The following is an 18,548-nucleotide window of genomic DNA, read 5'->3' as shown; positions in this document are numbered from 1 at the left end:
CTTTCCACTCACCTTAACTATGTATCCTAAGAGTGCCAGGTACACTCCCTTTGCCAAGATTTAAGAAATACACAGGTGAAGGGACAGTCAGCATCTTTGGAAAGTACTACAATCTCCAACTTATAATGGTTCAACTTAACAATTTTTCAACTTCAAAGTGGCGCAAGAGTGATTAAGCACACAGCCACTCAATCACAAGGGTAAACAACCAATACAGTTAAAACCATTGTGTACCCATACAACCATTCTGTTTTTCACTTTCAGTACAGTATTCAATAAATTTCATAAGATATTTAACCCTTTATTATAAAATAGGCTTTGTGTTAGATGATTTGCCCAACTATAGGCTGATGTAAGTGTTCTGAGCATGTTTAAATTAGATTCGGCTAAGCTATGATGTTTGGTAGGTTAGGTGTATTAAATGCATTTTTTTTTCTTTCTTTTTTTACGATTTTATTCATTTATTTGAGAGAGAGAGAGAGTGCACAAGCAGGGGGAGCTGCAGGCAGAGAGAGAGGGAGAAGCAGGCTCCCTGCTCAGGGGCTCAATCCCAGGACCCCAGGATCAGGACTCAAGCTGGGAAGGCAGACGCTTAACAGACTGAGTCACCCGGGCATCCCTCCTTTGTTCTTTCAATCAGTGATCAGTTTCCAATTCTTTGCTGACTTCTGGGTTGATAACAATTCTTGATAACAGAGTGCTAGACTTCTGAGTGCTCAATATCAGTAAGTTACTAAAATACAGGAAATCTTTAAGGCTTGGGACTCTGTTACATAATGAGTATTTTTTTATAATAAAAGCACAGAGATTATGTAAAATCCTCACATTAATAGTAGTGATTATATTTACTGTACTTTTTTAAAAAAGATTTTATTTATTTATTCGAGAGCAAGAAAACCCAAGAGCAGGGGGGAGGGGCAGAGGGAGAGGGAGAAGCAGACTCCCCACTGAGCAGGGAGCCTATACAAGGCTCAATCCCAGGACCCTGAGTTCATGATCTGAGGCAAAGACAGACACTTAACCAACTGAGCCACCCAGGTGCTCCTTTACTGTACTTTTTGAATGCAAAATTCATAGTATATACATTAAAAAAAAAAAAAAGGATAATTAAGCTTATACATAAAGTAATGTAATTTGAAATTTAAAATTTACGTTCCATATATTCAACAATCAATGCAAATTTAGTAGGCACATTTGCAATGACACAAGGACAATGGTCAAAATTAATAAAACTTGGAATCTGTAACTATTGTTTCAATGGTGCATATCATTAAGGGTTAAAGCAAAATTTAATGATGATTTCAGATTTACAACTGAGGTCAAAAGAGTCTAAACCAGGTGCTGCCAAACTACACAAGAGGTCTGTTTTTGTTTGACCTGAGCTAAGAATGTATTATACATTTTTAAAGGGTTATGAAAACACAAAAACAAAAAAAACAAAAAACAAAGAATATGTCACAATCTGTAGCTTAACAAAGCCAAAAATATTTACTTTTTGGTCCTTTACTTCAGACCTAAACTATAGAAACATAATAAAATACACTTAGAAGAAAAGATAAAGCATTTTAAAAAAGCATGTATGTAACTATGAATATATGTTACAGTACCTACAAACAGAAAAAGTAACCAAGTCTTTACTTTCCATTAAGCTTAGCTTCAAATTGCTGTAAAACCCCTTTTATTGCACAGCAGTCCTGGAGTAATACAAAGAATCACAATTTAAAATGAAGCCAAATACATCACAAAACCACTCAGTGACACAAGAAATGAAAAAGAATGAGGATAGTTCACAACTGTAATAAAGTGATCATTGAGTAAACTATGACACAGAACCATAGATTTTTAGAACAAGATAGAACCTTAAAAATCACCTAGTCTAGCCCTCACATTTTAGATTGGAACACTGAGACCTAGACCTGGCAAGTGACTTGCCCAAGGTCACATGGCTAATTTCCTCTAAAGCTAGAACTATAACCCAAGTCTATTGTTAGGTCAATAGAGATAGGTCATTATTATATCAAGTATACCAAGTGAAGGTCAATATTATAATATATATATTTTTTATTTTAACATATTTGGAAGGTGGAAAAATAGGACACTTCTCACACATCTACAGAAATAAATCCTTTTATTTTTATAACATTCCTTTTCTTTTTATGATGCATACAGTACTTATAGCCCAAGAATTCTGAGAAAAGCTATAGAAGACCTGGCACTATTTTTGAGAATTATACAACTGGGCAGCAAAATAACACCTTTATAAATGTTGGGACATATAGAAATAAAATTTAGTGTTTGCACACAAAAATAGGTAAGTTACATTCAACACGTTTTCTTTAACGTGCATTTAAAATGTTTAAGCATTAAACTTTGGTCATCATGCTTCATTATAACTTGTTAAATTTCAAAACGATGTAGATGATTTAACCCAAATGGTAAGCATATATATCACATTAACACAATAGCAAAAGCAAGCTAATACTGCACAATCATATTAGCAGACTGATTTCAGAAATACATGTTTTTCACAAATAGCACACAAAAGTTAGTTTGTGATAACATAGTTCAATGATTTTCTTTCATTTCATAAAATAAGGCTGAGTAATGAGACATAGCAGAACATGATTACATAATAAAAAGTATATTGTTAATTACAAATCTAATTGTACATACAGGGCAATGAATTGTGGTTTCTTATAGAATAGTGCAAATGAGCAGGACGTTCCTCAAAAATAATATAATTGGATTCATTCCTTGTACCTCAGATTTCATGAATATTAGGTTATATTAATTATTTTAGGTTTTTGTGTGATGGGTACAAGTGGTAGGGTTGATATAGGGCAGATGTGTATTCATTGGCTGCAAATACAAATAGCCATTGACTTAATTTACCAGATGAGAAGTGCAGGCACTGAAAATGTAACTTTAAAAAAGTTCCATTTGTCATCATGTAAACAATTTTCTTCATCATACTATATTTCATCAAAGATTCATAATTCATTTCATATTGTCATATCGAGCAATTCTTCTAAACTCTTTTTGATATGTGGTGGTTGGGATGCAGCCTGATTTAACAGATTCTGACCCATTTGTGCAAAAAGTGCTTTTGATAATTTAGCTGTGGCTGTTCGTATATTTCCTCCAGCTCCAGGCAAAGAGCCACTATTTGTCATGTTCCCTAAGAGATGCCATAAAACAACCAACACTTTCTGTTCTGTGGCATGGGGCTTCCTTTGATAAAGTTCCATAACAATATCTGAAACATAAAAATATAGTAAATAGTGAAGTTTTCAAAAAAATAAATTCAAATTTGGCTAATTAAAAAGCATACAAAATATACTAAGCTTCTTCCCGATGCCATTTGTCATAAAATGTCAGGCATTTTAAAGAAAAGTAGGGTCAGAAACTTTCCTCCCAAAGAAGGAATCTTTAAGTATTAGAATTCTTTATATGACAACTTAGTTCAGGCAAAAGTAGTAAACACAGGAATTAAACCCAAAATTCATCTAGATGTTTTCCAAATGTAGTTAAATAAAAACATACATTTTTAACTCACTGACCTTTTATCAAACACATCATTTGAAATGGTTTTCCAAGTGTGCCAAATTGACTTTAATGTCTTTTTATTTTTTCTATATTATTTCTACTGACAGGAAGACTAAAATATTTACTGGAAAAAAAAGGATAAAATTCTTAAAAAAAATTTTGGGGTGTAAAAGTCTTAAAAGGTTCTCATATGGATGATTATGCAATTTATTTCTACATTGTGGGTAATGATATTGAATTTGGTAGTTATCCCAAAATCAAATTGAAATGCCTATCAGTTTATCCTTAGTTAATAAAATATTTCTTTAGAAATAGCAATTAAAAAATACTTACCAGCAAGCTTTTCAGTCATATCCTGTTTTGCTTTTCCATTTAAAAACTGAGCTTTTGTGCAAAATGGCTGTAGAAGTAAGTAATTGTCTAAACAAAAAGAATAATACAGACATATAAAGAATTATGAGATCTTATTTTTCCATTACATAGAATTGAAAGGAAAATATATTCATGCAAATGAATGCAAATGTTAAAAATTTTTAAATCTATGCAATCACTACTTAACATTATTTATAAAACCTTAATAGAATAATATTCTTATAGCAAATAAGATATAAAAATACCTCTGAGTATTAAAAGAGCTATCATATGGTATAAAAAAGCAAAAGAATTGCCCATCCCCCGGCATCTTATTCCAAAAAATAGAATATAGGTTTATCAAAAACAAACAAAAATAGAAAAAAAATTGTTTTGCGGGTAGTTTTTATCCTTACTGATCTTTTCAAAGTTTTAATTTTGTAATAATTATAGATTCATGGGATGTTGCAAAGGTCCTGTGTACCTTTCACCAAAGGTTGTATCTTACATAATTATAGTACACGTCAAAATAAGGAATCTGACATTTATACAGTCAATGTGCATAGTTCTAATCTGCATCATTCACATATTTGTTAATTTTTGGAGTTTTTTTTATAAGCTTTACACCCAATGTGGGGCTTGAACTCATGATTCCGAGATCAAAAGTCACGTGCTCTACCGACTAAGCCAGAAGGTGCCCCTACCTGTGTATAGTTCTATGTCATTTTATCACATGTGTAGATTTGTGTAATGATCACTGCAATTAACATACAGAACTATTCTATCACCACAAAGATCTCCTTAGTCACATCCAGCCCCTCCTCCCTAGCTGCCCCTAAACCCTGATAACCACTAACCTGTTTTCCATCTCCATCCATAAATTTTATCATTTTGAGAGGGTTATACAAACAGAATCCTACAGCATGGGACCTTTTGGGACTGTCTTTTTTCACTCAGCATAATACCCTTTAGATTCATCCAAATTGTTGTGTGTATCCATAATACTACATTTTTTTAAAAAAAAAATTTATTTATTTATTTTACAGAGGGAGAGACAGCGAGAGAGGGAACACAAGCAGGGGGAGTGGGAGAGGGAGAAGCAGGCTTCCTGCTGAGCAGGAAGGTCCTCAGTCCCAGGACCCTGGGATCATGACCTGAGCCGAAGGCAGATGCTTAACAACCTGAGCCACCCAGGCGCCCCCATAATACTACTTTATTACTAAGTAGTATTCTACGGTATGGAGGTATCACAAACTTTTTCACTATTAACCCACTGAATTACATTTAGGTTGTCTGCAGTTTTTGGCTATTGCAAATAAAGCAGCTATGAACAATAGTGTACAGGTTTTTGGATGGAAGTGAGTTTTCATTTCTCTGGAATAAATGCCTACGGATGCAACCGATGGGTTATATGACAAGTGCAGTTTAGTTTTTCTAAGAAATTGCCAAACAAGGGCGCCTGGGTGGCTCAGTTGGTTAAGCGACTGCCTTCGGCTCAGGTCATGATCCTGGAGTCCCAGGATCGAGTCCCGCATCGGGCTACCTGCTCAGCAGGGAGTCTGCTTCTCCCTCTCCCGCTCCCCCCTCTTGTGCTCTTTCTCTCTCTCACTCTCTCTCTCAAATAAATAAATAAAATCTTTAAAAAAAAAAAAAAAAAAAAGAAATTGCCAAACTATTTTCTACAGTGCGTACACCGTTTTATTTACATTCTCACCAGTAATGTAGCACAGATTCAGTTTCTCTGAAATCTTGTTAGTGTTTGGTGTTGTCACTCTTTCTAATCTTAGCTGTCCTAATACTTGCTATATATAACCTGAATGTCTGTGTCCTCCAAAATTCATATGTTGAAACCCAATCCCCATTGTTATGGCATTTGGAGGTGAGGCCTTTGGGAGATGATTAGGTCATGAAGATGGAGCCCTTATGAATGAATGGGATTAGTACTCTCTTATAAAAGATGCCCTAGAAAGCTCCTATCATGTGATGACACAAACAGAAGATAGGGCCATCTAGGAATGAGAAAGTGGACCCTCACCAGACACCAAATCTGTTGGCACCTCGACCTTGAACTTTCCAGCCTCCAGAACTGTGAGAAATAAAAGTTTGTTTTCACGCCATCAAGTCTGTAGTAGTTTGTTGTAGCAGCCCTAACAGACTAACATATTTGTGTAGTGATCATGGTCTTAACTTGAATTTTACATTTCCCTAATGACTAGGGATGTTGAACAGCTTTTCATGTGTTTATCTGCCATCCATATATTCTCTTCAGTGAAATGTTTCTTCATGTCCTTTGCCCATTTTCTAATTGATTGTTTATTTTAATGTTCAGTTTTGAGAGTTCTTTATAAACTCTAAATTCTTCCTCATATATGTGGTTTGCAAATACTCTCTCCCAATCTGTAGTATTTCTCTTTATGTATTTAATAGGGTCTTTTGCAGAGCAAATGTTTTTAATTTTGATGAAGTCTAATTTATCAGCTTTTATGGATCATGCTTTTAGTGTCATACTAACAACTCTTCACCAAGCCCTCAGGTCCTAAGGATTTCTACCTATGTTATCCTTAAAAGTTTTACAGTGAAGTTTTACATTTAAACCTAAGATCCATTTTAAGTCAATTTTGCATCAGATGTGAGATTGAGGTGGAAAAAAGGAACTGAAAAGTCAAAAATAAAGGAAGATAAAGTCAATTTAATGGGACATATTTAATCTCTAGAAATAATTTAAAATATTACTGAGAATATCACAACATTAAATGACAAATACTGACTATGATTTCAACATTATAAAAAAAACAATGTGTAGAATCAGAAACTACAAAAGTAAAGTCAAAGTAATTTGAGTGCCAAAGTAAAGATTTCTTACCTACATGCTGACTCAGTGCCTGAACAACATTTGTGGCAGCAGCATAGATGCCTGGATTCTTTGAATTCAGATTGTTATCTACTATTGCTGGAATTAGCATGTTGATTATAGGAGATAAGTTGTCTCTAAGCAAAGGAATCATTTTGTGCATTGTTTCTAGAGCCACCAGATTTACTTTACTATTGGAATCATGAAGTCGAGATTTAAAAGCATCAAAGATCTGAAAGTAAATTGGTAAATTATTTAAAGTGAAATAACGTTTATAGCTATTTAAATTCTTTTTGGCATTCTATAGTATTTATCCTATTAATATACTGTTTAAAAACATACACACAACGTCTTACTTAACCTGAACTTAGATAATAGAAATTTTATATAAATTTGGATGTTAAATCTAAGTCTCAAATCTTCTTATAGCAAAAAGACAAGTCTTCAAAGATCACCCAAAAAGACATACTAATAAATTAAGGTTGAAAAATTTAGCTTGGTAGGAAGATGACTGGCTTACTGTAAATGGGATAAAAATGCTATTTTTTGGAAGGTACAATTTAGCTTAGCTAACTCTAAGAACTCAAGAAAAGTTTCTATTTTTATCACTATTCATAACAATTAGACATGTAAGTTTTACTGTAGAGATCTGATTTAGTTTCATTTTAAGTGTCTTATGAGAATTTTATATGAAAGTTCAGAGTTAAGTTTTTATTATTACCTCTTAACCTGATTACTTTAACAATTATTCCTTACTCTTTAGAATTCTCAACTTTCATAAGCTTAAGATATATTAAGGGAATGATAAGCAAATCTTTAGTCACATCAGGTGAGTGAAGAGCTATTCTGTGAGGCTAATATATATATATCTAATATAAAAACTATGAAAGTTAATATATATACATAAAATTTTTCATGGTAAGAATAGTCTTCCCAAGAGATTTATTTTTACTCAAAATTAAGAGACAGCACTATTGGAATTAAGATTAGTTATGGTATGTTGGCCAAGTTTAATGTATATAAATACAAATTTTAAATGGAATTTAGTTAATAAATTACCAATGGAATTAACTGAACTAACACCGAAGAAGCATAAATCATCTATGCTCATTTATTACTATCTCCTTTTCTATTGCTTGTTATCTTCCTAAGGGTTGGCATATAAATTGGTATGTACAAGATTTCTAATCTACATATAAAAATTTTAATATCTATTCTTAAGTAATATCGAGCTCTTAAATGCCCTGGTTCTTAAAATATTTACTGATTCACTCAACATTAATTCACTGAATGTCAGGTTCCAAGAGCTCTGAGAATACAGAGCTTTCAAGAAGTTACCATCTAGTGGGAGAATTCAGACAAGTAAGCAGCTATTTTTTTTATTTTTTCCCAATTACTTTGAATTGTTCTACAATGCTTTTAACACAGCAAAACCTAAGCAATCTATTCTTCTAATTTTAACATTTTAAAATAATACATGTAAGGTACTAAGATTTAGGGCAATTTCTTATACTAATGAGCTGTTAGCTACATATTGAAAATGAAAATTAATTTTGACAGTTCATTACCTTCACAATGTTTACAACAACCAGTTCTTGATTGTTTTCAGTATCCGATAAAAGCTGCTTAATCCCATTAATGCGATCACGGAAGTCTTTTGCATTTAATAAACTGGTTATGACTTTAATGTATTCAGCACTTTCTAAGGAATTGCGGGGAACTGATTTTCTGGTGATGTCATGAATTTCAGTTACTTCTCTAAAGTCAAAGAAAGGTAAATTTAATTTCATTATTAATTTCCTATAAGAAACATAAACATAACAAATAGTTCTTATTACATATTTATTTTTTAAAAATTCACAAAGTGACCTAACCCAAAGCCACAATACCTGTGTTGGGGGTCCCTAAAATCTCCCCTGAGTTTGGTGATTTGCTACGAGGACTCACAGGATTCAGCATGTAGTTCTCCTCACAGTTAAGATTTATTACAGAAGGATACAAAGCAAAATCAGCAAAGGGAAAAAGTGCAGGGGTCAAAGTCTGGTTGAAACTAGATATAAGCTTCCAAGGGTCCCAGTGGAATCACACAGGACAAATTTATTATTACTCCAGTATCAACTCATAACAACACATCTGAAATGTTGTCTACCAATGAACCTTATTAGAGACTCAATGCTCAGGCTTTTTTTTGTTTTTTTAAGATTTTATTTATTCATTTGAGAGAGAGAGAGAACGTGCAATAGGGAGAGGGAGAATCTGAAGCAGATTCCGCACTGAGTGCAGAGCCTGACTTGGGGTTCAATCCATAATCATGATGACCTGAGACAAAAGCAAGAATCAGACGCTTAACCAATTGAACCACCCAGGCACCCCTCAATGCTCAAGGTTTTTACTGGGAGTTGGTCATGATTGGTCCTCTGCCTAGGATATACTGAAATTATAGGCTCTCAGAAGGAAAGCAGGTCTTCAGCATAAACCACATTGTTTGCCCAAATAATTGTGGTACAGTAAACTATTCATATCAGTTAAGGAACAGTGGCAATCCTCCTTAAATCCTAGTTCCCAGATGCGAACCAAGGGCTCACCTTGTAAGTAAGATTTTCCAAAAATAGTCTCAGGCCTGCTATGTTAACTCAAATTATCCATGTGAATTTGCATGAGAGAACTAGAATCTTGACTCTAGCAGGACTTACTATTTCAATGACTTACTATTACTAGCATCTTGTTTTTTATTGCTATAAAGGGGTGACTCAATATAGCAGATGAATGATCCCTTTGAAACTAAAGTGTCATGCAAATTGACAGGTCTTTTTTTTTTTTTAAGATTTTCATTTATTTATTTGAGAGAGAGAGAGAGCATAAGCAGAGGGGAGAGGGAGAGGCAGAGAGAGAGGGAGAAGCAGGCTCCCTGCTGAGCAGGGAGCCCGATGCGGGGCTCAATCCTAAGACCCTGAGATCATAACCTGAGCCAAAGGCAGACACTTAACCAAATGAGCCACCCAGGTGCCCTCAAATTGACAGGTCTTAAAGACAATGGTAAGAGTTGCCAGTTACCATTTCTCTGACTACCAGTATTAAAAATGGTGCTGAAGTTGTCTTAAGAGCACTGATTAATGAACGACTCAGGATCATCCTAAAAGTAGATACAAGATGGTGATCTACAACGTAGATCTTAGTTAGATGTATCTATTCATTATTTTTAATTTGCTTAAATAAATCGATCTGAGGTTAATTTGTGAAATGATTAATTCTATACAATGAGAAAAATAGAAGATTAAATTTATATTTAAACTGAGAAGTATATGATACATAAAAGGTGAATAAATGAAAAGAATAAAAAAGAACACTTCAAGAAGCCATCTAATTACTGAAACTTATGGGGCGCCTGGGTGGCTCAGTCGTTAAGCGTCTGCCTTCGGCTCAGGTCATGATCCCAGGGTCCTGGGATCGGGCCCCGCATCAGGCTCTCTGCTAGGCAGGAAGCCTGCTTCTCCCTCTCCCACTTGCCCTGCTTGTGTTCCCTCTCTCACTGTGTCTCTCTTTGTCAAATAAATAAATAAAATCTTAAAAAAAAAAATAATTACTGAAACTTGTGTTTAAAGATGGCTTTTTTGTTATTTAAAACAAAATGGATTTGATAGTAAAGTAACAGCGAATACACCTTAGGGTATACGACAAAAAACAGACATGCACACACACACACACACATATACACACACACACCTCAATCAATCAATTCAAAAGAAGGCAGGACAAGAGACTCATTTTAGACATAAAGACACCTGCAAATTGAAAGTGAGGGGACAGAGAAACATTTATCATGCAAATGGACATCAAAAGAAAGATGGAGTAGCAATACTTATGTCAGACAAACTAGATTTTAAACTGAAGACTGTAACAAGAGATGAAGAAGGGCACTATATCATAATTAAGGGGGCTATCCAAAAAGAAGATCTAACAATTGTAACTATTTATGCCCCCAACTAGGGGGCACTCAAACATATAAAACAATTAATAACAAATATAAAGGAACTCATTGATAATAATACAGTAATTGTAGGAGACTTTAACATGCCACTTACAACAATGAACAGATTATCTAAACAGAAAATAAACAAGAAACAATGGCTTTGAATGACACACTGGACCAGAAGGACTTAACAGATACATTCAGAACATTTCATCCTAAAGCAGAATATACATTCAAGTGCACATGGGACATTCTCCAGAATAGATCACATACTAGGTCATAAATCAGGCCCAAACAAGTATAAGTAGATTGAGATCACACCGTGCATATTTTCCTACCACAATACTATGAAACTTGGAAGTCAACCACAAGAATAAATTTGGAAAGACCACAAATAGATGGAGGTTAAACAACATGCTACTAAACAATGAGTGGGTCACCAGGAAATCAAAGAAGAAATAAGAAAAATACATGGAAACAAATGAAAATGAAAATACAATGGTCCCAAACCTTTGGGATGCAGCAAAAGCGGTCATAAGAGGGAAGTACATAGCAATACAGGCCTACCTCAAGAAGCAAGAAAAATCTCAAATAAACAACCTAACGTTACACCTAAAGGAGCTACAAAAAGAACAAAGCCTAAAGTTAGCAGAAGGCAAATAATAAAGATTAGAGCAGAAATAAACAATATAGAAACTAAAAAACCAATAGAACACATCAATGAAAGCAGCAGTGGTTCTCAGAAAAAATTAATAAAATTGATAAATCCCTATCCAGACTTATCAAAAAAAAAAAAGACCCAAATAAATAAAATCATGAATGAAAGAGGAGAGATCACAACCAACACCAAATAAATACAAACTGTTATTTTTTTTAAATATTTTATTTATTTGAGAGAGAGAGAGAAAAAGAGAGAGTGAGCATGAGCAGGGGGGAAGGGCAGAGGGAGAGAGAGAAGCAGACTCCCCGCTGAGCAGAGCCCAATGTGGGGCTCAATCCCAGGACCTTGAGATCATGACCTGAGCTGAAGGCAGTCGCTCAACCAACTGAGCCACCCAGGCACCCCAGAAATACAAACAATAATAAGAGAATATTATATGCCAACAAGTCAGGCAATCTGGAAGAAATGGATGCATTCCTAGAAACATTTAAACTACCAAAACTGAAACAGGAAGAAATAGAAAATTTGAACAGACCCATAACCAGCAAGTAAATTGAATCAGTAATCAAAAATCTCCCAAGATATAAAAGTTCAGGGCCAGGTGGCTTCACAAGGGAATTCTACCAAACATTTAAAGAAGAGTGAATACCTATTCTCAAACCATTCCAAAAAATAGAAAAGAAAGGAAAACTTCCAAATTCATTCTATGAGACCAGCATTATCCTGATTCCAAAACCAGACAAAGTCTCCACTAAAAAAGAGAACAATAGGTCAATATTTCTCATGAAATGGATGTAAAAAGTCTCAACAAAATACTAGCAAATTGAAACCAACAGTACATTAAAAGAATCATTCACCATGATCAAGTGGGATTTATTCCTGGGCTGTAAGGATGGTTCAGTATTCACAAATCAATCAATGTGATACACCACATTAATAAAAGAAAGGATAAAAACCATATGATCCTTTCAATAGATGCAGAAAAGGCATTTGACAAAGTACAGCATCCATTCATGATAAAAACCCTCAAGAAAGTAGGTTTAGAGGGAACATACCTCAACATAATAAAGGCCATATATGAAAAACCCATAGCTAAAATCATCCTCAATGGGAAAAAACTGAGAGCTTTTCCTCTATGATCAGGAACAAGACAGGGATGTCCACTCTCACCACTGTTATTTAGATTAGAATTGGAAGTCTTAGCCTCAGCAAACAGACAACAAAAAGAAATAAAAGGCATCCGAATTAGCAAGGAAGAAGTCAAACTTTCACTAGTTGCAGATGACATGATACTTTATATAGAAAACCCCAAAAAATCCACAAGAAGTTGCCAATTGATAGATGAATTCAGTAAAGTTGCAGGATACAAAATCAATGTACAGAAATCTGTTGCATTTCTATACACCAATAATGAACAGCAGAAAAAGAAATTAAGAAAACAATCCCATTTACAATACTACCAAAAACCATAAGATACCTAGGAATAAACCTAACCAAAGAGGTAAAAGATCTATACTCTAAAATCTATAAAACACCCAAGAAAGAAAGATGACACAAAGAAATGGAAAAAAAAAAAAAAAAAAAAGAAATGGAAAAACATTCCATTCTCATGGGTTAGAAGAACTAAGACTGTTAAAATGTCTATACTACCCAAAGCAATTTACACATTTAATGCAAATCCTCTGAAAATACCAACAGCATTTTTCACAGAGCTAGAACAAACAACCCTACAATTTGTATGGAACCACAGAAGACCCTGAATAGCCAAAGCAACCTTGAAAAAGAAAAGCAAAGCTGGAGGCATCATGACTCTGGACTTCAAGTTATATTACAAAGCTGTAGTGATCAAAACAGTATGGTACTGGCACAAAAACTGACACATAGATCAATGGAACAGAATAGAAAACCCAGAAATGAACCCACAACTATATGGTCAACTAATCTTCGACAAAGCAGGAAAGAATATTTCATGGGAAAAAGATGGTGTCTTCAATAATTGGTGTTGGAAAAACGGGGCAGCAACATGCAAAAGAATGAAATTGGACAACTTTCTTTCTTTTTTTTTTTCTTTTTTTAAGATTATTTATTTATTTGCAGAAAGAGAGAGAGCGTACAAGCAGGGGGTGCAGCAGGCAGAGAGAAAGGGAGAAGCAGGCTCCCTGCTGGGCAGAGAACCCAACATGGGGTTTGATCTCAGGACCCTGGGATCATGACCTGAGCAGAAGGTAGATGCTTAACCAAGTGAGCCACCCAGGCACCCCTAAAAAAATATATTTAAAAAAAATTATATAATCAATCTATTACATGTTAAACAGTATAAACAGGTTACAAAATTATATACATAATTATATTTATAAAAATTTTAAGAGTAGTCTTTTTGTGGTTGGTGGTACTATGGGTGATTGGTTAATTCTTCTTTTAATGTTTGGATTTTCTAAAGTTGTTTTTTTTTCCACTAACCATAATTATATATTACTTTTATAATCAAGGGGGAAAAGTAAAGGCTAAAAATTAAAACAAAATTAATCAGAGTTGTCCAACAGAGACCTAATATTGACAAGTTCAATAGCACTAAAGCTTTAATAATGTTTAGTGCATGTAAAAGCCAGTTGCTGTGAATATATAACTGTCTTATTAAGTATAATTACCTCACACTTTCTAAGTCCTTACCAACTTTTAAAACTCCATTAAGTTTTGACAAATACCCCTGGGATAGTTCATAAAAACATCCAAAAGAGACTACTATCACTAGGGAGTAATTTCTCTAATGATGTGTACTATCAAATGATCCTACCTTTCAGCTGAATTGAAAGCATCTCTAGAAAAAAATGATGACCTTGTATTTCCAACAGTGCCAGTATGAGATCGTCTTCCTTTTGCTGAAGGAGTATCTAGTGGTATCTCTCCTAAGCCCTTTAAGTAATATAAAGAAAGGCAGTGTAATAAAAGTCTTAAAACCAGTTAAGTGAAATAATTTATACAATGTAATTTTCATAGAAGTCATTATTGATCTCTTTATAAGTGAACACATCTTAATAATCAGCTATGCTTATGCTTTAAAGGGTATCAATACATAAAATACCTTCTAATTAGTAATAAATTAACCAAATATGTGATCAACTAATAGGAAATTATATTGGCTGGGTAAAACCGTTCAATAAAATTTTAAAAATTAATCTGCTATATTTATAACTACTCTTAAACCTTAAAATCTACAGAGAAAATATGAACACATTACATAAATAATGAATTCCTATGCAACACTAGGATGAGAATAAACACGTCGATAAGAACTATTTAAAAATACTTGACTTGAACTGACAAATACAAACCACCTCAGTTCAGTAAGATAATTATTTACATGGTTATTTTAATTATTTCTATATGAATTAAGCTAAAGTCTTTAAGATCAATAAGCAGAAGAAAATGCTCTAAAATGTATATTGCCATACATCTTTGAAATACTGTCCTTTCATAAATGAATCCTTTATCCAAGATTATCAGTGAGGCGTAACATAAATTACCATAAAAAAATTCTACATTATTAAATTAAACATATTTTTGCAAAAAAAAAAAGTGGATTACTTTTTATAAGTTACTTTTCACATTTTATTTTACTTGATATTCCCTCAGTTACTCATTACAGATATGTCTGAATCCCCCATTATCTACCAGGATTAAATAAATGGGGCTTCCCCTCAAGGAGCTCCCAATCAATGTTCTGCAGTGTGATAGGAACTCTAATAGTGGAATATGCAAGGTAAATAAAGCAGGAACTAAGCATGATGAACATCACTATCCTTATCCTATAAAAATAAAAAATTCAGGTTAAAGAAATGATGTACCTAATATTATATAGTTGTTTAATTCTCAAACCCAAGTCTTGAATCAAATCCAAGTCTTATAACTCCAATAAACCACACTATATTCTACCAAATATCAAGCTTCTGTTCAATAAGCACTTACTGACACTACCAATGTCTACTGCAAGTTTTTCAACTGCTGTTGTTGAAATGCTACTGTAGCTATATTCTGAATGATTAACAGAGAAATAATCATAGAAGCAATTACTTCTACCTTTACCTTCCTTGTACTTTGCTTTTAAAGATGTTTACAAATTAAACTTTTTCCACATACCTTTTGCCGTAAGCTTTTAACAGATTCCTTAATATATGGCAAATCTTTGGATGGGACATATTTTTCAAGCATTTTATCAAAGTTTGGATGACACATCATAAGGAAAAGCATTTTTCGACCATAGTACCTATGGACATTTGAGAAATATGCAAATAATTTTATATACCTTAACAAACTCAGTTTCTATCCTTAGATGCAATTTTTTTTTAATAGAAAAAACCTGTCAATATCAAGATTGTCATCCCTATTTTAAACAAGCCACTGAAATGTAGTTATACTAACTGAACTGGAGTATAACATTCTCCTGTCCCTCACCTTTATTTTATTTTATTTTTTTGGTTTATAAAAAACCCACTTTATTTTTTTTTTCCGGATTATTCACCTGTTCTTTCTTGTTTTTTGTTTTTTATTATGTTATGTTAGTCACCATACAGTACCTCATTAGTTTTTGATGTAGTGATCCATGATTCATTGCTTGTGTAGAACACCCAGTGCTCCATCAATACGTTCCCTCCTTAATACCCATCACCGGGCTAACCCATCCCCCCACCCCCCTCCCCTCTAAAACCCTCCGTTTGTTTCTCAGGGTCCACAGTCTCTCATGGTTCGTCTCCCCCTCTGATTTCCCCCCCTTCATTTTTCCCTTCCTTCTCCTAATGTCCTCCATGCTATTCCTTATGTTCCACAAATAAGTGAAACCATATGATAATTGACTTTCTCTACTTGACTTATTTCACTTAGCATAATCTCCTCCAGTCCCATCCATGTTGATGCAAAAGTTGGGTATTCATCCTTTCTTTTTTTTTTTTTTTAAAGATTTTATTTATTTGACAGAGAGAGACACAGCAAGAGAGGGAACACCAGCAGGGGGAGTGGGAGAGGGGGAAGCAGGCTTCCGGCTGAGTCAGGGAGCCCAATGTGGGACTCGATCCCAGAACTCTGAGATCATGACCTGAGTCGAAGGCAGACGCTTAACGACTGAGCCACCCAGGCGCCCGGTATTCATCCTTTCTGATGGCTGATTAATATTCTATTGTATATATGGACCACATCTTTATGTATTCATCTGTTTGAAGGGCATCACGGCTCTTTCCACAGTTGGGCTATTGTTGTCCCTCACCTTTAAAAAACACTATTAGCTTCAGATCTTCAAATCTCTTCTTGGAGAGCCAAATGTTTGAATTCTATTTTTCAGGCACCCTTGGGTCCATATCAAGGCTGGTATTTGGCAGAACTGTGAGTTAGGAGAAGTCTGTCTTTATCCTGGGCTCCTTGCTCACTGGGCAAGAGGTTGCTGGTGAAAGGTGTTCTGACCTAAGTCAACCTTCCCTAAGTTCTGTATTTCCTGTATTTCTCACCCTCACTATTTTTTCCCCCTGCCAAAACCTATCTGGGTTCCAATTCTTCAAAAACCTATTCTCTGCTACCTAAAACATACCCAAAGTTAGTTGGTAAATCATGGATGATATATAATGAATGTGTAATGCTCTCCAAACTAAGGTTTTTTTTTTTATGGTAGTATATAAATTTAAAAATAATTCTTTTTTTTTTAAATAATTCTTTTTAGGATAAAACCTTAAGCCAAGATATCATTGTGATAGAACCACAGATATCATGGGTATTGGAGATATTTTTGGATAGAGGGATCTTATAGCACCTTATAATTATACCATATTACTATTCTTCAAAGAGGCTTGGCCCTAAAATTAATTAGTTATGCTTTTTCTTACAACTTGGAATATATGGGACTAGGATGAACCAGAAAAGGCAAGTCTTGCAGGGTAGGGAGAAGGTACAGAATGATCTCAGGAATATGTGTATCAATCAGGCTCCTTCAACTGTAATGAAATTATAGAAAGGGAGGTAGGTAGTATCAGAAAATAAAAATTACTGTTCTCTCCTCAGAATCAGAATAAGGTTACCCCTTGATAAGTAGTTCATAATCAGTTATAGTTTCAAAGATGATTATAACTTTTAGCCCAGAACATTAAGGACTGTAGGTCCATCACAGGCCCTAATGATATGAGAATGGCTAAAACAAACAAGTAAACAAGCAATAGGGACACTAAATGTGAGAAATAGTAAAACCATAAAGTTGTAACCATTTTATAATTTTAAAACTTCAAATAAGAAATCAAGAAATGACAAAATGGATTAGAAGAATTACCATGTCATTAAGGAAAGGTTAAGATGTATATACAACAACCATTATGAATCTTTTTTTGTCCCTAACTAGTTTATTATGATCCAAAGCCTAAATTGTTTTGAACTTTACTGTGGTATACATAACTTCCAAAATGGCTCCCCAAAGAGCAGGACTGCTCTAACACCTACAATTTGTAAATATGAGATATAACTTCCAGGATTATGTTATGTTATGTTATATGGTAGAGTTGACTCTAAGATACAGAGATTTTCTGGGTGGACCTAATCTAATCATACAGGTCCTTAAAAGCAGAGAGCTTTCTATAGCTGGTAGCAGAAGAGGAAATCAGAGAGCTTCTAAGCACAAGGGGGATTCACCATACTTTTGCTGGGTTGAAGATGGAGGGGGCTGCACAAGAAGGAATTCAGGTGACCTTAAGGAGCTGAGAGAGGACCCTGGTTGAAAACTAGCAAAGAAATAGAGACCTAAGTCCTATAACTACAAGGAACTGAATTTGGCCAACAACCAAAATGAGTTTGGAAGCAAATTCTTCTATAGAACATCTAGATAAGAGCTCAGCATTATCATTACCTTGATTATAATCCTGGAAGACCCCAAGCAGAGAAAGCAGTTGAGCCATGCAAGACTTCTAACTTAAAGAACAGTAAGCTAAAAAAGTCTGTGTTGCCTTAAACCACTATGTTTGTGGTAATTTGTTACACAGCAATAGAAAATGAATACATTGACTTTCTATATTAGCTTCTGGTATAATGATTTCCATAAGATTAACTCTAGTTACCTAAAGTCATGGATACATTTGTCTTAAAATGTTAATTTTATAGCCTTTTTTTTTTTTTAAAGATTTTATTTATTTATTTGACAGAGA

General features: G+C 34.2%; 1 protein-coding gene across 1 annotated transcript in view; it reads right to left on the bottom strand.

Annotated features, from left to right (window-relative positions):
• Nucleotides 1–2,111: 2,111 nt before the first annotated feature.
• Nucleotides 2,112–18,548, bottom strand: part of TOGARAM1 (TOG array regulator of axonemal microtubules 1) — a 79,188-nt gene continuing 62,751 nt past the window's right edge. The window contains exons 17-22 of the mRNA XM_032405014.1: nucleotides 15,517–15,643; nucleotides 14,174–14,292; nucleotides 8,317–8,506; nucleotides 6,761–6,980; nucleotides 3,880–3,966; nucleotides 2,112–3,256 (exon numbers count right to left, since the gene is read on the bottom strand). Of these exons, the coding sequence (XP_032260905.1) occupies nucleotides 3,003–3,256; nucleotides 3,880–3,966; nucleotides 6,761–6,980; nucleotides 8,317–8,506; nucleotides 14,174–14,292; nucleotides 15,517–15,643 (997 nt within the window). The 3' untranslated portion in view covers nucleotides 2,112–3,002. The remainder of the gene's footprint in view (nucleotides 3,257–3,879; nucleotides 3,967–6,760; nucleotides 6,981–8,316; nucleotides 8,507–14,173; nucleotides 14,293–15,516; nucleotides 15,644–18,548) is intronic.

This window comes from Phoca vitulina, unplaced genomic scaffold (genome assembly GCF_004348235.1).
Source record: "Phoca vitulina isolate PV1807 unplaced genomic scaffold, GSC_HSeal_1.0 scaffold7, whole genome shotgun sequence".
Classification (NCBI taxonomy): Eukaryota; Metazoa; Chordata; class Mammalia; order Carnivora; family Phocidae; genus Phoca; species Phoca vitulina.
Note: the sequence above shows the minus strand (reverse complement) of the source record. Positions and strands in the feature narration are given on the sequence as shown.